General features: G+C 37.9%; 1 protein-coding gene across 6 annotated transcripts in view; it reads right to left on the reverse strand.

Moving 5' to 3' along the window:
* Window positions 1-2,653: 2,653 nt before the first annotated feature.
* Window positions 2,654-24,381, reverse strand: part of CHD1 (chromodomain helicase DNA binding protein 1) — a 90,587-nt gene continuing 68,859 nt past the window's right edge. For 5 of the 6 annotated variants that reach the window (XM_073344588.2, XM_073344585.2, XM_073344587.1 and 2 more), the window contains 17 exons: window positions 24,145-24,241; window positions 23,957-24,052; window positions 22,079-22,255; window positions 21,771-21,931; window positions 20,355-20,396; window positions 19,371-19,501; window positions 18,762-18,900; window positions 17,811-17,961; window positions 16,248-16,370; window positions 15,748-15,885; window positions 12,881-13,144; window positions 12,425-12,565; window positions 8,330-8,508; window positions 6,367-6,463; window positions 6,062-6,119; window positions 4,786-4,996; window positions 2,654-3,661 (listed from right to left, as the gene is read on the reverse strand). In XM_073344588.2, coding sequence (XP_073200689.1) covers window positions 3,298-3,661; window positions 4,786-4,996; window positions 6,062-6,119; window positions 6,367-6,463; window positions 8,330-8,508; window positions 12,425-12,565; window positions 12,881-13,144; window positions 15,748-15,885; window positions 16,248-16,370; window positions 17,811-17,961; window positions 18,762-18,900; window positions 19,371-19,501; window positions 20,355-20,396; window positions 21,771-21,931; window positions 22,079-22,255; window positions 23,957-24,052; window positions 24,145-24,241 — 2,569 coding nt within the window. In that variant the 3' untranslated portion in view covers window positions 2,654-3,297. The remainder of the gene's footprint in view (window positions 3,662-4,785; window positions 4,997-6,061; window positions 6,120-6,366; window positions 6,464-8,329; window positions 8,509-12,424; window positions 12,566-12,880; window positions 13,145-15,747; window positions 15,886-16,247; window positions 16,371-17,810; window positions 17,962-18,761; window positions 18,901-19,370; window positions 19,502-20,354; window positions 20,397-21,770; window positions 21,932-22,078; window positions 22,256-23,956; window positions 24,053-24,144; window positions 24,242-24,381) is intronic. The other variant, XM_073344590.2, reaches the window with a different exon arrangement.

A 24,381-nucleotide genomic window follows, 5' to 3' on the forward strand; every position in this document is an offset into this window, starting at 1 on the left:
TAATGCCTAGACCTTCACAAAGGCAAATTTCACTTTGGAGGTGAAAACAATCTCAAACTATAATAGCTTTGTAATTGGTCAATTCAGAGAAAAGAGAAATGAAGATTTCCTATCCATCTGCTTTCATCTTCTTGCCCCTGAATCCAGGACATGTCTAAAGGCTTCCCGAGAGTGAAACCTATAATCCATTATATCCAACATATCATCCAATATATAAAGTTTCCTCTTTGAACAAAAAGGATGACATACTTGGAATTGAAGACTACACAAGAGCTGATTGGATAGATTGGGATTTCACACATCAACAATTTGACTGAACACAGAGTAGAGGAGGGGCTACAGAGTACTTATTCAAATTCTTGTCGCCCGCAGATGCTGGTGTACACCTGATCAGAGATCTTGCTTCCACTATTAACTAGAGATCGTCTTGATAGAATGTGCTCAAGAGAAATAATATGGTTTTAGAGGAAAGTTTCAGGCTCTCTTTTGCTTCATTGAAATTGTTAGTGGAACAGTCTATTCCCAATCAATTTCCCTCTCTAAAAGGTTTATGATTGACTGGATCCTTACCCTTCAGATTCAGTAACTTGAAAATTGCCTGGGCTGAGTGAGCCCTCAAGACCTCTTGAGGATACACGTAAGTCTCCTATCTTGTTTACTTAGAGTCCCAAGGATAAAAGGGACACAGACCAAGGAGCCCCAAAGAGAATGCCCTCCTCCTTCCAGACATCTTAAATATACTCTTCTAAAATGGACATTTAGGTCAGACCCTGCATCACCAAATTTAATAGGAATTTTGTTCATGTCAGTTGGGCAGGATCACCCCCAAGATTAAAGTTGAAATGAAAGTTCTTCAAGATTGCAGATCTTTTAACGCCTGATCCCTTTTCCTGCTTCTCTATCCTGGGAAGAAAGACAGGCCACACAGTCACTAAATCTAAATTTTTACAAAGAGGGGGTGAAAAAATTAACCACTAAAAATTTCTTGCTCAGATAAACAATTTCCTGACTATGATGATACCAGAACTGAAGAGAACAAGATACACAAATCTACAGGGGGATCCATGTGGGCCAATTCTTGAACTTTCATTTCAACTTTAATCTTTTCAGACAAAGTTTTATTTTATACAATTAGAGATAAGAATGAGAAATCAGACTGATATATAATCTGACATTAGTCTGAAATTTAGGGATGATAAATTCCATGTCACACAATTACCAAACCAGACCTAACTGTTCTGAGGTATTTTATATTACAATTTTATTTTCATTCTATAAAACAAATTATTTAGGGAAAAAGCTTATTTTTCTAGATTTATTCTGTTCCAACAAAGCCAGCTGACAGATTGTGGGTTAAAAATAGAGCAGCTATTTTTTTTTATTTGTTTCAAATGTGAAGTTACATTTCTTTTATTTTTATTTATTTTTATATATATATATATATATATATATAATATAGAGCCAAGATCTTAACTTATTCACTTTGTGTCTAAGTATATTGGATTTTTGTATATACTCATTTTTGTCTGCTAAAATACTAACTGTCATCTTCAGGAAAAAGTTTGGGAAAAAATTCTGCTTGCATACCCTTTTTTCTGTCATTTGTCTTCCACATTTTATTAGGGACATCTGTATAAACATCCAGGATCTTTGAATTTTCTTAAATTGCATCTGCTTATTATCCTTCTGGACTCAACCTCTATTTGTGACATCACAAATAATTACTGTTCAGATGATGATCATAATGTGTAAAACAAAAAAAAAATCCACAAAGACAAATTGTAGGCAGGGATCACAGAACATGAACTAACTAAACAAAAGAGATGCTGACTTAAAAACATATGTCGTAAAAAAACCACCATGGAAAATAAAGACAAATATTATCTAAGCACCCTAAAAATATAATTAGAAGTATTCCATCAAGTCATTGGATTTTTAACCTTATTAAATTATTCCTCCTGACATACATTTTTAAAGTATGATTTTGCTACAATATTCTTAAATTTGATATAATCACTAAAATTAGTATACATTTAAGGGTAGAACATTTTAATAATTAACTTATAAGGAAGGCAACACCATCGGAAAACAGCATCAGAAAACTACAAGAGCCCATATATCCTTTAGTTAAATTTAATTTGTCAGATAGAAGTTATCTATTTACAAGCAGTGTGCATTGTAACAATTTCTATTAATAAAGTCACTCAAATCTTCTAAAATATTAACTGGCTGCATAGCACATTTGACATTATTGCCTATACTGAAGAGGGAAAACAAAATGATTTACAATAAATTTTGGCTGATATGGATTCTGAAGGGTTCATGTGTTGAACTCTCCTTTTAAAACAAATCACCTAAATTTTTTTTCAGAGCCTAATTTAGTTGTATATTTCTCACCATTTCATTACAACAATCACAACACAGACATTTTAATAGAAAAAACAAAACACGTATCGCACACAGTATCAAAAAAACAAAACAAAAAACAGGAGCACTAAATGGAATAAAGTGTTTCCTTTCCCCAGTTTTACATTCTGAACAGTGATTCCATGAAGATATTTTATTCAAAAACGTAATACACTGATTTTGTTCCACACTTGTGACAAGAAGGCCTGAGTTGGTGGGGAAAGGAACAGTCAAAAAAAGCCTGAGAGGGGGAAAAAGCTCATTTAATTAATTTACAATAATTTACAGCTCTTTTTTGTAAAAAGGCATTACAATTGATCACAAACAGGAGAAATCCTGGCTATTTTACAGTTCTCGGTACAGAATTTAAATATTCAAGCTTGTGATGAAAAGCGGCAAGGTGGTCGCAGTGTACAATGTAAACAAGTAGCTTTGGAAAGTGAACAAGGTCTTTGAGAGTTCTTTACTAAGAAAAATAAAACAAAATAAAACCCAAACGCCTCATTCTTTCCTGATACACGATCACAGGTCAGTGTGTAAGAGTTCATTTACAAACATAATTTAAACTGTATTCAGCCTAAAAGCACTTTGACATGAAGAGTATATAGTAAGATCCAGTCTGAATGGGGCAGTGTTGAGGTCCCTGTAAAAGTAAACATCTTCCATTTCTTAAAAAAAGTGCCACAACATTTGCAGCACAGTGCAGCATAAACTTTAAATACAAAAATATTTTTTTCTTCTGTTGGGATAATAGACCTTGCATCCTGGAAAGAAGTAACAATACTGCTACTGATAGAATATCCAGTCCATGTCTTTCAAGTCATGTAAGGCAATTACTGTGTTAGTTTACTGTATATGGCTAAAAGAAGGTCCAGAAAATGTTAGTCTTTGTTATGTTTTCCGGCTACTCCATGTATGTTCAGGTGTACTTTTGTGATCTGCTGAGTGTTCAAAGGGAGATCTGTGTCCTAAGGGAGACCTTGAGCCATAAGGAGACCTCTGATCTAGTGGTGACCTTGGACCACTACTGGAAGCTCTATGGTCCATCTGCCAGTCTGAGTGGTATCTATAGTCCCTGGAAGATTTATGATGGCTGTAGTCTGAACTGGATCGGTGATCTGAGTGTATCCGGTGGTCTGAATGGGAACGGTGATCTGAATGAGACCGACTGTCTTTTAAATTTCCTTCCAGGCTTGACCTGTGATCTCTACTCCTGTGGTCATCCAGCTTTCTATGTTTACTATCACTGTAGTATCTGAAAGATAAGATAAATTGTTATTTTGGTAACAGTAATAAAACCAAAGGTTAAAATGGTGGCAACCTAGCAGAATTACTTTAAGAGCACATTCTTTTAAATTCTGCACTATACACAAAAATGAAGCTTTGGTGCTCAGAAACTTGGCTATTCTTGTGTTTGTCAAAGGGAGCATGGATATAAAAAACACAGATGAGATATATACTTTGTCAAATTCAATTAGAAAAAATGAAAGTGTTATAAAATTAAGAGATTCCAAAGAGCCTGGTAACCATGTTTCGTTCCATGCTCTCATGCCCCATCATCACTGACGGCTTATTTGTCCAGTGTTACTGAAATACGTCTACCTCTTACGATATCAGAATATCAATTTTTTCCTCCCATCCAACACAATTTCCTTCATTTTGATTACCTATTACTTCCTGTCTTATGTTGTCATCTTCTGCTTTTTTTTTAGGGTCAGAATATTCACTTATCAGAACTTTCTATTCCTTGAACTGACCTCAAATCTTACCTTTATTGCTATTTATGATAAGTTTATAGTAGAACATAATGTGCTAGGTATTTGTCCAAAAGAAAAGACGACAAAGTCTTTGAAGAAAGGAGCTCACAATCTAAGACAGAGAGGTATGGGGAAGTAGTACAGAGGGAAAGGATTTGTATATGTAGATGCACAGGGGGATGGAGGTATCCAGTTTACTGGTTTGATCCTGAAATAACTAGTTTCAAAATGCTGCATCTTGGCAAAATAAGGTCAGTCTCTCACACACACACACACACACACAGTCTTCAAGAGGGATTTAAATGCACAGAGGGTAGATGGTCCTGTAGATGAACTCAGGAGAGGCATTACATTATTGGGTAAGTGTGGAAGAAAGCACATTTTAATTATAGCACAGTATTCTAATCAACTGAATTTGAGTTTCACTAAGTTTCTGAAATCTTTGTATGTGAAAACATGTTGGATAAGTATCTACAATGACCTAACAAACTGGCAACTTGTTTTTGGTATGAACCACCTACTTAACTGAAATACAATTAAAAAAATCCCCAGAAACAATACCACCACCAACAAAACAAAACATCCCTCCCCCAGATTTCTATGGATTAACAATAAAACTCACCTGCTGTCCTGTTTGTAGTGATCCCAATCCCTGTGATCTTTTCCATTGCTGAAGGCAGAATAGGGCCTTTTCCTAGAGTCGCTTTTTTTGTAAGCATCTCCCTGATGTCTGTCTTTGTGATGATCGTGGTATTGTGACAAATGTCTGTCAGAGGAATAACTGTCCCTGCTACTGTCATCATGGTTTGTATTCTCTTTCAGTCTTTCCACATCTGCTTAATAAAATAGATAGCTATGACGAATATGCATTTCTGGTAATTTCATAAACTACAAAACTTCTAGTTGAAAAGTATGAAAGGATTATTGTACAGGACAACACTTCAACTTCTTAGATTTAACTGTGTGAGAGAAATACAATGATTTCTAACAGAAGCTGACAATGGGAGCAAAAATGTGTGAACTGAGAGAAGTGGGGGGTGAATAGGCAGAAACAAGGGTAGAAACGCAGGGTGGAATTTAGAGGTATAGAGATTATGTAGGATTTAGAATGAATTGATGAAAAGTTCAATTTGATTAATTAAAGCACAGGAACCCAAAAAAGTGTTTCAATGAGAGGTCAGTGTGGGTAATGTTGCCTTTACCAGCGGAATGTTGAACAGTAGTAGGGGGAGCAGAGAAAGTTATAGTATTCAAGGTGAGAAATGTCCAAGGCATGGACAAAAGTTTTAGTTGTGCAACTAATGAAACAATGGCATTTTAGTGTAATTCAGAGGAAGTAGTACCATGGCTTCCTGATTGGATGTATATAAGAAAGAGGAAACACAAGAGTCAAATATTGTATTGTGGATGCAAGCTCATGAGAGTGGGAGGATAATGTCACTGTCAATGACAAAAGGCACATATTGCATCCTACACCATAGACTGCTGGTCCCTGCTTTAAATGAAGACCTTAGAATCCATGATAGTGATTACAACAGCAGCAAGAAAACAAAAAACAAAACAAAGAAAAAAACCCCGCTGAAACTAGTCATCAAGTGTTTCTCTCTCTTAACATAATTAAACACAAAAGTGTATTTTCAAACATGTTCTACTAAAAAGGATTGCCAAATAGCAAATTATTGTTAAAAACACTAGCTGCAGTTGGATTTGTGCTTGACTTAGTTTCATCAACAAAAGTATGTATGCTGGGGCTCACTAAGTAAATCTATCCCTCTGTAGGGACAAGTTCACTTAGTGCTAGGAGGAGTTTTAGAAGGTTTCAGAGTTATTGAAGTTTATTTCATTTCAAATACCCTACTCAAAAACATTTCAACACACCACCACGCAGAACATCTTACCTGGATTTCTAATCACATGTGTGTTCACATTGCTGCTGATGTTCTGATCATTGTGTTGCTAAAAGAAATAAATACAACATTGCTAAACATGGCGTTGCTAAATCTCAAAATTACAAATAGTAAGTGCTAAAACATTCCATCTGATCAAAAAGGTGACATTATTAAGACACAAAAATATATCCTCTAAATCAGACATTTTCATTTGTACAAGGTAAATTCAGAGTCCATTAACACTTTATCCTTAAGTTTTAATACTTTTAAAAAAATCTTTTCAGAACGTCTCTAAATATAAAACAATATATTACCTGAGATTCCTGGCGTTTTTTGATTGCGTGTTTATATAGTTTGTGCAGCTTTCTGGCATCAAATTCTGTAAACTTTGACACAAAAATCCACAAATTTCTAGAGAAAGGAAAATTAAAAAAAAAAAAAGACAGGTTAGCCTTCCTGCGTGCACTGGTTTTCCTTTATGCTACTTTGTATACAATGGGCCTGATTCACCATTGTGATATTTCAGTGCCACACTGGTGTAACTACATTGAAGTCAATGGAGTTGTACTGCAGTGGTGAATCAGCTCCCATCACATGAGAAGGTAGCATATCTAGCAATACAAGAAATAATTTTGCATAATTCTCGGAAGATATAAAGCACTAATGTACTTAAAGCTACACATGTATTATTAATTCCTCTCTTTTTCTTTACTGCTGTGTAATGTTTATAATAATTAGTTTATAATGCAGATATGACCATGAAGATGTAACTGACATCAGTGAAAACTCTGCTAATGAAGGGTAGGATGGACCTGCCTTTACAATAGGAGTTGAGTACTCAATTCTCTTAAGAGAAACAACATGGGTGAGGTAATATCTTTTGATGGATCAATTGTTAGTGTTGGACAAACTTCTGAGTGTTGATCTCTTCTTCAAGGTCAAAAAGCCCCCTCTTTTTTGAAAATCCCCTCTAAAATGGAAACTCAATGGTGTAACTTCCAAGATTTTTCCCCCCAGTGCAAGACTTTTGTGCTACATGCCTAATTTCCTGAAAATAGCAGAGGCAGATAGGATGCATCCATATGATTCCAAGGGTTGGTCATGTATCATCTATTGCCTTGAAACCAGATGAATTTTCACAAATGAGTAATCACAAAGATACTAGTGGAAATGAATCCTAATTCATTTTCTGGAAGTTTGTCCAGACTGGGAGAGGGAACAATTGGTGGGAGGTCCCAGGTGGGGAACAAAGTCCTTGAAATTTCAGGCCCCTATTGATTCAAGAGAGAGTGGGAAAGAGAAATTTCCCTGGTGCTGTCCCCAATTTAACTTTAAAAGCCAGGATTGCAGTATAGAATGTGGACGCTTGAAGTGCCACTTTGATTTTCACGGTTGAAAGAGAAATTTGAAAGAGAGGGTGGAAGTGGCAAGGATAAGCCTGGAACTACTCGGAACTACCTAACACTATTTGGAAGGAAGTAATGAGGTGCAGCCCAAGTTCTTGGGTTGTGGAGAGGCCATTATATTTACTCACACAGTGGCTGTGCAAACTCTGGCTTCTTTTTCGCCATACATAGGGCACTGAGAGACAAACTACACCAATATCCGATTGGACAAACAGCATGCTAAAGACAATTATTCCCTACAGTTCTCAGAGATTCCATGTATGACCAATTATACAAGTGTAATTAAACACAGCTATTGTATATACTTAAATAAAGCTCTTAGGCCAAAGTAGTAATAATAAATCATTTGCCAGGAAAGAGCAAAGTTTAAGTGTACTGAAGAAGTAGTAAACTAAGCACTGAAGATGTGTTTTGAAACCCTATGAGAACATCAATGAATGCTTTGTGGTTTGTTTTCAGCACAACATCAGCAAACTTCACAAGTACAATGTCTTCTCCAGAACTGAGAGTTCGAAACTGACAGAAATCACTCTAGTTCAGTGGTTCCCAAACTTTAACAGCCTGCGAACCCCTTTCACTAAATTGTGAAATCTCATGAACCCCCTCCTAAAAAAGAATATTTCCAGGGATTTAAGTTTAAATTTCCTCTGCACTCCGTGGGGCTCCCACTGCTGGACCCCATTGACTGCCCTGCAACTGGGTCCCACCTGCTACCTCCAATGCCCGGGGTCCTCTGGCCGCCATTAGTGAAATTTTTCTGGTGAACCCCCTGTAACATTCTGCAAACCCCAGTTTGGGAACCACTGCTTTAGTTAATAGAAACAGTGATCAATTTTTCACTTTCATTCATGAAAAATGTAGGATTACTTACTTCCTCCACTGCTTAATTTGTTCCGGATTTGTGTACTCTTTTAGACATTCAGTGATGTGATCCCCAATTTTGATCAGACACTGTCTAGTATGCTCCAGCTGTTCCCTTTCCGAAAGACCTTTTTCTGGTCTATCCAGCTGTTTCAGCGCTGCTTTGACAGGCCTCATTCTTTCTTTGCACTGTAAAGTGGAAAAAGGAATATAAGTCAGGAAGGAGTGGGGGGAAAAAAGCTAAATTCTACAACATGACCCACCTTACTACTGTGATATTTACACAGGCAAAGACAGTGCTACTCTAAGCCAAATGAATCATCAAGCCTCTGGCTCACAGCTCCTAAAATTCTTTTACACTACAGGTTTCCTTTGGAAAAGTAATAATTTAACCCGCTGCGATATTAGCTCCTATATGAAAACATTAGATTGTATTTAAGATTTAAGAAAATACTAATTTACATGGTAAGATTTTCTTAGAAATAGGATATTAGAAACAGATACGATGACTCTAGGTATTATAATTCTAATGTCTTTTTTTTTTTTTTCTGACCTTTCAGCACAAATACACAATACAAGACCTGTGTTACTTTCAAGAAACTTGTATACAAATTCAGTGTCAACCATAAATGACAGTATTCAATAAATTTAGAATACATGAATCCTAAAACAATTGGAGCCTAGAGGCCAAGTGACATTCCACTGGGGAGAGAATCTGCATTCCTTTCCTTCTCTTGTTTGGGAGTGGGTTCCCTACCCTTCAGAAAAATCTCTGCAGCTCTCTCTCAGACAATCTTGCCAGTGGATTGATTCCTCTGAATGAAGCCAAGACTACCAAGGAGATGCTGGTATGGACAGACAGATGAAACTCAGTTCAAGTTTTCCTTGCATGGGGAAGAGTGGAAGAGGCTGGCTCTCCTTGTCTCATATCCAGCCCTCCCAAACACCCATTTCTTCATGAACCAGTGGAAAAAAGGGGCTATTAGGCTCTGCTTGTACCTATCTTGATTCTCTAAGTGAAAAGAGAGAAGGGGGTAGAAGAGGACAGACTGAACTGTAATATCTTATAGTGGAAGTGATGCTTTCAGTAGGTGAATAGGAGAAATTGTCAAAAGCAGGGCCTGATTGGACTTTGTAGATAAGCTCCTGCCTGGTTCACTGATATTAGAAGGTCTTCTGGAGAGACTGCAGCAAAAGTGCTATGATTTCCATCACAACTTTGTCTCTTTCATCAACCTGTTCAGTGTCTTGAGCACTAAAAGCACCTGGACCACTCTCTTATTGTTTTCTTATTATGATGAATATGGGGAAGAGTATATTTTTTAAAAAACTCACACGGCCAGAGCATTCAACAAATACTCTTTATTCAGCCATTTGTAAGCACTGAGAGAATAACAGGATAATAAGCAATAGCCAGCATAGATTTGTCAAGAACAACATTGTGCTGAACCACAATAAGTCCCTTTTTTGACAGGGTTACTGGCCTAGTGAATGGAGGGGAAGCTCATACATGATAAATCTTGTTTTTATAAGGTTTTTGACATATTCCCATATGATATTCCCATAAGATAACTAGGGCAATGTGGTCTACATGAAATTGCTATTAAATTCTGATTGAAAGACTGTACTCAAAGAGTAGTTATCAATGGTTCACTGTCCATCTGGGAGGATGTATTTAGTGGGGCCCCACAAAGATCAGTCCTGGGCTCGTATTACTAATATTTTCATTAATAATTTAGATAACAGAGTTGAGGGTATGCTTATAATATTTGTGGATGACATCAGGCTAGGAAGAATTACATGTACTTTGGAGGACAAGATTAGAATTCAAAACGACCTTGACAAATTGGAGAAATGGTCTGAAATCAACAAGATGAAATTCAATAAATTCAATAAATAAAGAGAAGCGTGAAGTACAGTAGATTTCGCTTATCAGCAACCTCTCTGTGGCCAGCAAAAAGTTGCCATTATCTGGCAGTTGCCAATAAGCAGAAGGCAGGTTTACAAGGCTGCAGCTGGAGAAGGAAGTGCTGGGATGTTGCTTCCCTAGCTACAAATCTTCTTGTGGCCAGGGCAGCCAGTGGGAAGAAGGGACTGAAGCCCAGATTCCGGGGCTTTCTATATGAAACGGGGGGTGCTGAGGGATCACAGAGCTGTACACCACCTTTCCCTACACTCTCCAGTGACTGGGGCTCACCATTTCCGAGTGATTTCTTCCCTGCATGCAGTCACCGACAAGGCAGAGCCAGGAGAGTCAGGGAGTGGTCTGACATCCAAGCTACAGCCCTCTCCACATTAGTGCCCTGCCCACAGCCTCCCCTCCGAGCCCACAGCCTTGACCTCATGCAGGTCCCCATGCACAAGTAGGTTTGTGGGGCTGCAGTCCCAAAAAGAAGCACTGAGACATGCTGAGCACTGGTCAAAGGCAGCTTTGTGGGGCTACAGCTGATGCCTCTCTTCCAAAAAATGTTGTTAACCTGTTAATAAGCTGTGTGCTGATGCAAACATCTGAAGCCCCATAATATTAAAGGCAGTGAGAAGGGATTGGTTCCTGGCAACATGTTGCTATTAACTGGAAGTTGTTAATATCCAGGTTGCTATTAAGTGGAATCTCCTGGATTCAATGTACAAGGAAAAAAAAACAAACAAATGCATAAATACACAGTGGGAAATAACTGTCAAGGTGGTAGCACTGTTGAAAAGGATCTGGGGGATTATAATTGATCACAAATTGAGTATGAGCCAACTACATGAAAAAAGCTAATATTCTGGTGTGTATTAATAGAAGGATCATATTTAAGACACAAGCGGTAATTACCCCACACCACTTAGTGTGGTGTCCAGAACACCTGTGCTAAGAAAGATATGACCAAATTAAGGAGAGCAACAAAAATGACAGAAGGTTTAGAAAAACTTACCTGTCAGAAAAGATTGAAAAAACTGGGCATGTTTAGTCTTGAGGAAAAAAAGACCCAAGGGGGGAGTTGATTTTCTTGTTACCTATCTCTCTTATGGTTCTCAACTTTGAGTTAAACCAATCTGGATTCCTTTAGATTCAGTGGGCCCAATTCAACAGGAATGTAAAATTGGTTAGTAAATTGGGTATGGATGTTAGTCAATCAAAGTCTGCACAGGTACAATATATACAGTGAGAGCAAAAAAAAAAAAGATGTAAATCATCTCTGTATCTGACATGTTGTGCTACACCCAGACGGAAAATTCAATTGAGGGAGTCTAGGCAGTCTGAGAACTCCATGTTGCCTAAGGTAACCTGTCACAACCTTCCGCATTAACATTTTCTATTAAGGTAAGATGAGAAACCGAGTGACAGTCAGCATGATAGTCAGTGTTAAGAAATGCTTCTTGAGCATGAACCTGACTGCTGGTTTGAATGAACATGGCATATTGTGTCTCAGTATGCATGTTTTATGGCCAAACAATGGCCCCAGTATATGCATCCCTCTTGAACACAGACAGGCCCATCTTATAGATTGCAGGCCACAGCTCCCTCAGCATAGGCACAACCTCAATGATCAAGACAAGACGAAACAAAAGATGAAATATTACATTCGTACATTCCTCTCACAGACCAACAACAAGGATCCTCACACAGACCTACAACAATCCAAACTAATTCTAACCTATCTTGTCTGTGAAGCACACAGATCTCAGGATTTCACATTTTTAAATGTTATATGTTGTTGGGCATATGCATATCAAATGACCTGTGAAGAGATCAGAGCATTATTTAGGCACCATGATATCACTGGGTGATCATTGTCATAATGTTTTCATAGGACCTCACTAAAAAGGAGAGTGCATATTCAATATGTAACTCAGAAGTGCAAGCACACATCTGAAAAAGAAGCTATTGGGCTTGTGCATAAATTTTGTAATGTTTGTCTGCATGAAGACAGAACTGAACCTTTTATATATATCTCGCCCACACTTTTGGTGCGCTATTCTGAGACCTCACTGACAATGGATCAAGTGCCACAATGGCTAGGCACATTGACATTAACTGAGCACATGGAAGCAATTTTAATTCAGAACGTCATACTTTCTGTGTTAAAAATCAGCATTAAGATAGCAATAAGGAACTTACTACACTGAATGTCTTCTGATCCAGTTCTTCAGATTCTTCAGATATAGGAACTGGGTCACTAATTGCAGTAATATGGACTGGAGTATCTGCTGATGTAGCTTTCTTGGTTTTGTCTTTGTTGTCAGATTTGACTTCATTTATCTATAAATAAAATATTAAAATAGATCTGAAAAGGGAATTGCAGTTTAGGTCTACAATTACACTATCTTACTACACATATTTACCATTCACATATATTTAATTTTTTCTTTCGTTTTTTTGCCTAGGGATGTGGAAAGAGAGGGGGAAAAGGAGTGTGAAAGTTTCTTATCCCACTTGCACTTTCAGCCAGCGAAACTAGGTGGCAGTAACAATAACAGAGCACTACAGTGATCTGAAATGCCTTTCTACCTCAAAATCAACCTGTGCCTTTTTTTTAAAAAAATTGTATTTTATAATATACTGAAGTCTAATTACCTTCTCTTCCTTTGCTTCTTTTTCTTTCTGTGTGGACTCCTTTACTTTGCTTTCTCTCTTTTCTTTCATATCTTTTTCCTTTAATTCTTTCTTATCCTCTTTTTCTTTTTTCTCCCTTTTCAGTTCCCTCTTATTTTCCTTTTCTTTTATTTCTCTCTTTTCTTCTACCTCCTTCTTTATACCAATATCTGGTTCAGATTTTTCATCATTTTCTTTTTCTGCTTTTATTTTTTTATTTGGATGTTTCACTGAAGCGATCTCATCCTGCAATATTTAAGTATAGGCATCACATTGAAAACTCAATTCCTAGCTTTAAAAATTTTACAGTAGTCAGATTAAAAATAATACCATTCTTCCTCTAAGTGTGATTTAATATCTATAAAGTGCAGCTAAATCACACAGTGATAATGTAAAAACCAATTACAATTCTGAAGTTTAATAGGCATGTGCCAGAGAACGTTGAATTGGTCAATGCCAACTTTATGGGAACACAAGGGTATCACATTCTAAAAGTTTTATTGAGAAGGAAATAGAAAAGTCAGTTGGGCAGTCTCGTGGATCCTTTGCTTGGAATGGAGGTGAAGAAGCTTATCTGGGGAGTGGACTGAAGATTCATTATTTAGCTTTAGGATTCCATTGCTCCTCCCAGAAAATAATTTAGCAGGTTAAGCTTCTGAGGCTACGCAATAGCATGACTGTAGTCTAAAATATCAAGGCTGATTGGAGGAGGAGAAAAACAAGCTTTACACATGGTCTTAGTGGTTGTTTATAATCAAAAGGGAATACATACAGGAATTCTTAACTAAAATTAAGTATTGATCCTTATAGTAAAGAAAACCAAGATGATTTACATCCGGTTCCGTTTTTGTTGTTGTATTTGTATGTATTCCTGATCTACACAAGAGAGTTGTACTGGTTTAACAAATTCTTTTTTTAAAACCAGTTTAGTTTAATTTATAGAAACCCGACGTGGATGCTCTTATTTCAGTTTAAAGGTGGCTTATTTTAGTTTAGTTTAAAACAATTCCTAATCTACTGAAGTTAAACGAAAATAAGCCTGACTCAAACCAAAATGACTTGCACCAGTTTATCCCATAAATGCACCAGTTTATCTCAATATTGGTTTAAAAATCACATCTTTAAACATGTGCAAAAAGGCCTTAGACCTTAAATACATTTTATCTTTTTTTATTGCTTTTCATGATACATTAAAAACAAATGGTAGCAAGGAAGCCTGGAGGTAGGGAAGGTATGTGTGAGAGAAGTTACTTAATCTTGCTGTGCCTTGCTTTTTCCAACCAATAAATGGAGAAAGCATTACTCAATATCATTTGAACATTTGACTGAAAATGATTCAAGTGCTAAAACTGGCTGTCTTTGAGGATTTGGTTCAGGCACCGACAAATAACTGTTAAAAAAAAGGTTTCAGAGTAACAGCCGTGTTAGTCTGTATTCGCAAAAAGAAAAGGAGTACTTGTGGCACCTTAGAGACTAACCAATTTATTTGAGCATGAGCTTTCGTGAGCTACAGCTCACTTCACTTCACTTCGTGGAAACCACAGCATGCATCTGATGAAGTGAGCTGTAGCTCACGAAAGCTCATGCTCAAATAAATTGGTTAGTCTCTAAGGTGCCACAAGTACTCCTTTTCTTTTTGTTAAAAAAACGTTCCACCTGAAGAATCAGTACAGCTAGTAACGATGCCCTAGGCACAAAGCAGTACAGCTTTATCTATAGCTCCAATGCTGGATTAGTATTTCTAGCAAATTTGAAGTCATGGGTGGGAAACCTATGAAATCACAATGTCATTTTCCAGACTATAATCACACTATTATGTAAGAATTCAGAATCCCACACTTTATTATGTAAGAACTTAGAATACTGCCATAGCTGCAGTTTTCTTTATAATTAGGGCCCTACCAAATTCACGGTCAGTTTCATAGTCATAGGGTTTTAAAAATTGTAAATTTCATGATTTCAGCTATTTAAATCTGGTATTTCACAGTGTTGTAATTGTAGGGGCCCTGACCCGAAAAGGAAAAGGGGGGGGGGGCAGGGACTACAAAGTTATTGTAGGGAGGGCTGCGGTACTGCTACCCTTACTTCTGTGCTGCTGGTGGCAGCGCTGCCCTCAGAGCTGGGCAGCTGGAGAGCGGCGGCTTCTGGCCAGGAGCCTAGCTCTGAAGGCAGAGCTGCTACCAGCAGCAGCGCAGAAGTAAGGATGGCCTGGTATGGCATTGCCACCCTTACTTCTCCACTACTGCCTGCAGAGCTGGGCCCTCAGTCAGCAGCTGCCGCTCTCTGACCACCCAGCTCTGAATACAGCAGCGCAGAAGTAAGAGTGGCTTGGTAAGGTATTGCCACCCTTCCTTCTGCACTGCTGTTGGCAGGGCGCTGCCTTCAGAACTGGACGCCCGGCCATCAGCTGCTGCTCTCTGGCCACCCAGCTCTGAAGGCAGCGCAGAAGTAATGGTGGCAATACTGCAACCCACCTGAAACTCACTTTTGGGTCAGGACCCCCAATTTGAGAAACGCTGGTCTCCCCTGTGAAATCTGTATAGTTTAGGGTAAAAGCATACAAAAGACCAGATTTCACAAGGGGAGACCAGATTTCATGGTCCATAATGCGTTTATCATGGACGTGAATTTGGTAGGACCCTATTTATTATTAAACTAAAAGGGATTAATCCTCCTCCATAATGTTTAACTAACATAAGATTAACAAGAGTTATCACAGAAAATATGAACAACTCAAAGGTTAAACATGCTTTGCTAGGAGAATGCCATTCTAACTATTTTGTGTAAAAGCAATATTTAAGTGAGATGGAACAAAATGAACTAACAGACAACATTTCAAAAATACCCACCTTGTTATCCTCCTCTTCCTCTTCATCAGATTTTTCTGAGAGCAGTGGAGAAGAATCACTTTTTATCTCCTCTTTAACTTTTGCAAGTTTTACCACTTTATTCTTCTTAGCTCTTGTCTTCCTCCTCTTTGAGTTTCCCTGAATACAAAAACATCATCTTAGTTCTGTCAACTGAAATGCCTCATTGCCATGAGCCATTCAGAAAGATTTATTTCTATATTAGATAGAAGTTGATTTTATTAAATGGTATTGAGATATACAAGTTACCTCGTTAGACCAGAAATAGGAAAGGGATCCAGCCTGACAATAAAGAGCACATACAAACTAAAGACAAAAACCCTACGTAATCTGATTTTATAAATCATTATTTGAGCTAGCCAGACACACTCTGATTAAATGGTCATCAGTGTGACGAACAACTGGCGAGAGCAAGGGTGAGGATCTGCTAACAAGCAGATTACTACTTTATCATATTGTTAAAGATCTGAAATTTCACTTACCGCACCAGAAAGTCTTTGTGCTTCCTTCCTTGCAAGATCTTTATTGAGTAATTTAATGAGGTAGTCTGCTCGGGTCTGCAACTGCTTGGCCTGGGGTTTCTTATCTGGATCATCTGGTAGAATCTGAGAGGAGAATAAAAAACATCAAGTATGAATAACAGTATTTCCAATTTGGAAGATGCCAGAGTGGAAAAGCTGCAGCAGGCTGGAATAGCAGAAATACAGAGGAGAAGAGCACTGGAGGTGGCAAAAAGCCGCATGATTCTGGATCCACTCTGACGCTACACTGTAAATGTGCTAGTGTGCCTGAAGGAGTGGAAAACATCTTGAAACCCACCCTCAACTTTTTGCTCCTTCCCACTATGTACTGTGACAGGGTCAGGCCAGATGGCTACAGGAGACTGATAGAAGGCAGATATATTAGCCCGAGGTTAAGCAGGTCCCTTTTCCCTGGGTAAGGTAACAGGGGAAGGTTCCAGAACAATCAGGAACTTTCTGGAAACAATTAAGGCAGACAGGCTGATTAGAACACCTGCAGCCAATCAAGAAGCTGCCAGAATCAAATAAGACAGGCAGGCTAATCAGGGCACCTGGGTTTAAAAAGGCGCTCACTTCAGTTTGTGGTGTTGTGTCTGAGGAGTTGGGAGCAAGAGGCACTAGGAGCTGAGAGTGAGAAGGTGTACTGCTGGAGGACTGAGGAGTACAAGCATTATCAGACACCAGGAGGAAGGTCCTATGGTGAGGATAAGGAAGGTGTTGGGAGGAGGCCATGGGGAAGTAGCCCACGGAGTTGTAGCTGTCACACAGCTGTTCCAGGAGGCACTCCAGACAGGGCATTCCACAGGGCCCTGGGCTGGAACCCGGAGTAGAGAGCAGGCCCGGGTTCCACCCAAACCTCCCAACTCCTGATCAGACACAGGAGGAGTTCACCTGGACTGTGGGTTCACAAAAACGGCCAAACCGAGGGCAGCTGTGAATCTCTGAGGCGAGCAAATCCGCCAATAAGCGAAAGACCCACCAAGATAGAGGAGGAGCTTTGTCACAGTACACTAATTCGAGAGCCTCAAAAGCAATTCAATGACACAAGAGTTACCAGCCCTGGTTTTGCGTTTCTGCTCTCGTAACACATAATTCAGCTAGGAGAAGCTAGGCTCCTGCACCACATGGACATCAATGGATGGAACTTCCACCTCAAATAGCATACTTGCTTCTAGTGAGTGGGGGAAATGAGTCAGGTGAGCAAACAGGGATAGGGAGCAAAAAACAAGAGTAAAAATGAATGCAAATAGCCAAAAAAGAGAGGGGATGAGAGGTAATAGGAGAGGAGAGTGCTAATGGACTGAAAAAGAAAGATAAACATTGTACCAGGACATGGCACAATGGGGTAAAGATGGCCATGACATCTACCAGTCAACCACAAGAAGGGTTCCAATAAAGCAGAGTTGACGTATACTTTTTGTGAGATTTCAAATTACCATAAAATAAACAGTTTCAATGGCTCTTCCTTACCAACTAAGCAAAATGAATTTAAAATATGCTCACCAGCTGGATGACAGGACATACCTTGTGTGTCAAGCTGAGGTCAGGATCCATTTTTATCATTTCCCAACTACCATACCCATATTCATAGATGCCTATTAAAAGATTGGAGTCATCCTCTTTGCCCCAATCTATATCAAAATGAGCTGCCTTAGTGTGACATGGAATGGCATATCTAGAGGAAAGAAATCAGAAAGACACATATTTTTATTTCTGAAAACTAAAGAGGTTGGAGAAGACTTGCTGAGAAGGTAACTCAGATGTATTTTCTAAGGTTTTCAAAAACATTTCACAACAATTTCGTTTAATTAAATTAATGCTGTGATCTTTGCGCTAAACAGGCCAAGATTACTAAAGAGGCATGATAAGGCCCGTGTCTGGGACCATCATTCCTGAAGTCATGTTACTCATTACAGTCTCAGCACTCATTTTAAAAAGTTTCTAACTCAACATAGCTGCGAATAAAAGCTTGAAAATGTAACTTAAGTGTAGCCAATGCAGTGTCTACAGACAGTCTAAAACTATAGCTATAAGAGTTGTGAATCTCAGTGAGTTAACACAAAAGCCACACACTTTGGGAGGCCCGGCCATTACCATCAGAGCAGAAGCGTCAGCATATGGCTAGAGATAAGTGCCCATCTCAGCCATCCAACTAGATACATTCCAGTAACCAGGGTAAGTACTGCCATACCCCATGCTTCTTCAGTGATGGGAGAGGGAGGAGGGAAAGAGAGGGGCCCCCTGTTGTCACTCCTGGAAGGGAAAAGAAGGGAACTCTCCACCACCATTTTAAATAGAGGAGAAGGAACCACAGGGGAGCTCCCCTCAGGTCCTGGTATGCCTAAGATCCAGATTGCTTTAATTGGGCCTGGGTGCTAAAAATGTTTGCATAGGTCAGTATATAAAGGCATTTAATGTAATAAGTTAACAGAAAATAGCTTATTTTTCATATTAAAAACAATTACTACTACTCACTGTTTTCTTTCTTCTGGATCTGAAGGAATAGACTTGTGCAATGGTGCCAACTCTTCCTCATGAGAGATGACTAGCTTTGCATTCACTTGTACTCCTGATATTCGGAATGTTGGGCCTTTAACTTTTCCAAGTCTGCCCCCTTGAATTAAGAACCATAACAATGTAAAATATATTGTACATAAAATGGATAAATGTTAAGTGTATTTTATCAACTGGCAAGTTTAAAGAAAAAATAAGCCAGATTCTGATCTTATATGTCCACCATGCAGCGGTGCACCTTAACATTTTATTCATCTACTCAAATTAATTTTGGTTAAAACAAAACTCCAGTCAACCCCCAGAATCTCAAGTATTGTCAATTACTGATACCCAGATTTAATTTAAACTTTTGAATAAAGTGAAAATGAACTGTCTACCCTTATAATTCACCCAGAAAAAAACCTTACACACACTGGTATTGATTTCACAATCCACCTATTTGATGTTTTTAGTGTATCTGCAATAGTTAGAATCAGATTAATAACTCTGATATCATACTTAACAACTTAACAAAACTTATTCTTGATAAGTCCTTTTTATTCCATTTTGTTTTGCTCAAACATACTGTACCTGCTCTTTCTTGTCCAGAGGAATTGTCCTTTAAAGCCTTAATGCATCCATTGTGTACCAGTTCCCCCAAGCGCCTAAGGTCTGTCTCAGATTTATCAACTAATTCAGCATCTCTAGCTATAGCATCTAGCCTGTAATAAAACACAAGTTCTTCTTACACCTCTGAAGTTTTGACACTTTGTGAAGGACTCCTTCAAAATACGAAACTAAAGAGGTAATGTCAGTCCTCATTCATCCTACGCATGCACATCTGATATGTTGTGTGAAGTTCTAATCCATATAGTTTAGAAATGCTATAGAAAAACTAGAGAAACTGTAAAAATGTCAGTAAAAGTGATCTAAAGACCAGAAAACAAGACAAACAGGAAAAATAAGGGAGCTAATTTTACTTATACAGTATTGGAGTGTGTACATGGTGGGTGTTTGAGACAGACACACCCCCACTGACAATTGTTGGTAACATGACCCCACAGTTTATAGAAAGAAAGACAGAAAGAAAGACAAATTGCTCACATAACGCAGAGTAACACAGTTTAAGAAGAAAAAGGAGTACTGACATTAGAAAAACATACTTAACAGTAACACTAACTGGGCAACTGGGGCCTGACCATTGTGAGTCTTTTCACACACTTCAATAGGCATTGAACAGGCTTTATGATAGCTTACAAAATGAGGTGGATGAATAGCCATCACTGAAGATGACTTAACACTGTGCTAGTTAAGACAGAACTCTGAAGGACATAATGAAGAGTCCTGCAAAATGCAAAGGGTCAGATTAAATGACTTGAGGTGTCCTTTTGGCATTCAGTATATATATATATAAAAGAAGAAAAATAAAGAATATGAAGATAATTTAATACTATTATTAAGGTAACAGACTAGCACAGTGTTCTCTTTTCAAGATATGGACTCTTGGTATATTGTTTTGATGTTTAATCTTATAAAATTCCAAATTGTTACGTAACTATAATCAAATAGGTTTACCTTTCCAGAGGGCCACCAAATTTCTTGTAACTCTTGATAAACCTAATAACAGAAAATAATTGCACTGTTTAAGTGTAAGATTAACTAATCACAGTTTAAAAACTACAGTGAATAATATGCTTATTGCAATATAAAAACCAAGTGATATGGATAATGCTAAAAAGAAAAATCACTAGGATAGTTTAATGAATCAAGATAATCCACATTTAAACCAAGTGCTTCATTAAGTTTACTAGATAATATAAATAAAACAATAGAAGCTACAATTTATTTCAGAAATTACTTTATTAGTTTCACAAGACAACAGATATTCAAAGCAACTAGATGAGTTTAGTCGTAAGATCAAATGTGGATTTACAGTAAATAGTGAATTCAGAGATATTATCTCTTGTTTAGTTAAGAAGGGGTAATGATTCAAGACAGATTATTTCAATTAGGATTTAAGATACATGGCAGAAAGGAGAAGGAATATTATTGCAATTAAAAGAATCACATGTGGATGGTAGGTTATTAAGAAATATGAAACATCTGGGATAAAGAAGGGAAACAAAGCAGCTCAATTTCCTTTTCGCACATGATCAGAATCCGAGTTACTACTGTAGTCACAAAAGCACCCTTGAAAAAAAAGCAGCAATCCATTAACGTCACTAGATGAAATGGAGAGAGAATGAGGATCTTAAAGTTATTTTTATAACCCAAAATATTCAAGTGTTACAATCGTTTTAATGGAGATAAATTTAAATACTTAAATTATAGAAACAAATCAGCATTTTGAAAAGGTAAGATTAAAGAAAGTAATTATTATTCTCCCTCATGCCAAACATTGTTTCCCGAACCAACTATCTGAAGTGATCATGTCATGTAGTTTACATCAAAAGATCACTTAGCTTAAGTGATTTCTTATGGTTTTAAAAACTTAAAGCATCATGTCACAGGAATTCAATTACAAATGGTGAGAAATTCAAAACAAAACCCACTCAACTTCTTGTAGGTCTCCCTGCAAAGAAGTGCAGGCTCTTTCTCCACCTCTGGTTTATAAATAACTATGAAAAAGAAAATATTTAGCCTACTCATACATCTTTTATAAAAATTTCTCACCATTGTAACAACTGGTTTTTGAAAGTGCAGTATCGGGGGAATGCAGGGATTAGGAGCTGTACATACTATGAAACAAGTCAATCAGGCATCACACTCAACTTTAGTATACCATATTAAAATGGGATCTCACTGTGTACGTATTAAAAGTCCATTATGTCAGCACCATATAAGTACTTAAAGGAAAATACCCAAATGCCTAGAATAAAAATTCTTAATCCAAATTCAGTTAAAATTGACTTTGTTCCATAGTTTTAAACTATAATCTGATGAAATTTCATTTCACAGCTATAACAAAGCATTTCTCCCCCCACATCTTACCGCCTAATCTCTGCATCACTAAATCCTTTAATATTCTCTCGTGGAATAGTGCGTGGTCTTCCTCGTTTTTTGGGTCGTTTTCTTTCAGAGATAGAATCACTATCAGAACCAGAGTATCTTCTGTTCCTACTACGCCTCCCTTCACTTCCATTGAAGCTGATCTGGAATTTTGAAAAGGAGTAAGTCACAAAGTTATGTAACCAAAATTCATAATAAAATGTTTCTCAGTTTATCTAAAATACACTGTAATTAATAAAAGAAAAAGGGGAATGAGAAGGGAAGAAAAGTTTGTAATAACCCAAAGATACCTGTTTTGCACAGTTTCGCATTCTTGGAAGCATATAAATTTCTTCAAGCTCCTTCTGTCTTTCCTCCTCTTCTAATCTTCGCCTGTGGAGCTCTGGAATGATTTCTTCCCAGTTCCTTGAATTTCGTTCAGGCTCCAACCCAATGTCATCTTCATCCATATTGGAAAAATTGGCCACCTGGTAAAGCAGAACACATTTAAGAGCCAATAAGAGTATAGGAATCTACCTCTACACCATCACAAACTATAATATTAGGAAAATAGGTTCATATATTTATGATAGCACATGCTTACTTTTATATTTACAACTCACTCCAATTATGCCTATGTATAATGTATACGTTATGTACTCTTTTTTCACATGTGCATGCATGACACACAACACCTTGCCTTGTAGTGACACTGGGTGGTGGGTAAGAAAAAAATATGGAGTACAAACATTAAAATGCCTTAATCATAGTTAGGACTACGACTTTGACATGGAGGTCAAGGAATCCATGACTTCCAGAGACCTCTGTGACTTGAGCCTCCAGGGCCTAGGAGCTGTAGGGTCCCCACCAGCCCTGGCGGCTGGGAACTGCGGGGCCTGAGCTTCCAGCCACAGAGGGCGGCAAGGGTGCCCCGCAGCTCCCAGCTGCTGCTGGGTTGCTCTGCAGCTCTCTGCTGCTGCGAGCCCCTCCCACAGCTCCTGATCACTGTGGGCAGCGGGGGTAGCCATAGCCAGCCCCAGAGCTCCAAGCCAGAGCCACACAGGAGGTGGGGGTGCCCTAAGCTTGGAGCCACAACTGGTGTGAGGACCTTGCATCTCCGAGACAGGCCCCACTGGGTGGCGTGGGGAACTTGCAGCTCCCCATTTTGTTATGCATATTTTTAGTAAAAGTCACTGATTGGACAGGTCATGGCAATTAAGAAAAATTCATGGAAGCCTGTGACCTATCCATGACTTTTACTAAAAATATGCATGACAAAAATCTTAGCCTTAATCATAGTCATTTGGTCATTTCATGGTATCACTACAAGGTTAAGGTTGTTTTGGTGCCCTAATTGTACATTTCTTATCTTAATATATTTGAACTTTGTTTAAGTGTAACTTTGACTCTGTATTTTTTAGCCTTCTAAGGCTTGATTTGGGGATAATTACAAAATCTCTGTAATGTTTCATACCCTTAAACTACAGATATATTCTCTCAAGCCTATATCCATTTTGATGGAGCTTTTTCCTCAGGAATTATTTTGATACACTGCCAAAATTTTCCTCAGGAATGCAACCAAGACTGGCAAATGGTTATTTTAACCATTTATAATTCAGTTAAACCCAAGTGGAATTTCACGGGACAAAGACAAGATACTTCTCTAGCCCAAGAGCTTTCTCCATGCCAAACTTCAAAGGCCTGCTGCAAGCAATGAAGGTGTTATAGCTTCTCCAGACAAACCACCACAAGAAGCTTTTAAAAATGAACGTATTAAGCAACCTAAATTTGAGGCTGCGACCAGCTCCCACTAGTATGAAAGAGCTTAGACCTGAACACTACCCCGACACCCTTTTAAAATAATGTTAGATGTATATGACAGTCTTGACATGAATAATTTATAGATATCACAGTAAAGTTGCAACTGAACCGACAGCAGGTGAATTACTTGATGTCTTACTAATCAGGCAAAATTATTCAAGTTTAAGGTTTTTTTAAAACCTCATGTTGGAGACAACCACCTTGTGCATGTGAAAAGAGATTTGTGAAAAATAGTTTAATGAATTTCCTTAATTTAATACGGTTGTTACATATGAATAAAGATAAGATGGATATTTCAGGTATTTCTGTAAATTAACAAATATTGTAAAGGAAACTGCCGCTAACAGAAATAAATGAGAGAGCAGTACCTTAAACTGGGAAAGCAACTCGTCTCCTACAGTTAATGGTCCTGGCTCATTTTCCCGTGTTTCAGCCCTCTTCAAGATTTCATCTATATCCATTTCCTGAAAAAATAACATTTCTTGTTACCATTAAAAGACTGAAAACAAGATTAGATTGATGTGTCCAACATATGTAGAAAGTTAGCCCTTTTTACCTGTGGCTCCTGCTCTTCTCCTTCAGGTTCCTTAAAAAGTTCCTCAGCACCAAACTTTAAAATTGCCGACAACTCTTCCTTATTAAAAGGAGTAGAGCTGAAAATACAGAAAACTAAATTTCACTGTCAACTACTTACAGAAAACACCTTAACTTTAGATTAGTATGACAAATTCTTCATCATGATTCAAGCAAGTTTTCTTCTCAGTGCATTGTTAGAAAAAGTTGCATCTAACAT

This window comes from Lepidochelys kempii, chromosome 5 (assembly GCF_965140285.1).
Source record: "Lepidochelys kempii isolate rLepKem1 chromosome 5, rLepKem1.hap1, whole genome shotgun sequence".
NCBI classification, from domain to species: domain Eukaryota; kingdom Metazoa; phylum Chordata; order Testudines; family Cheloniidae; genus Lepidochelys; species Lepidochelys kempii.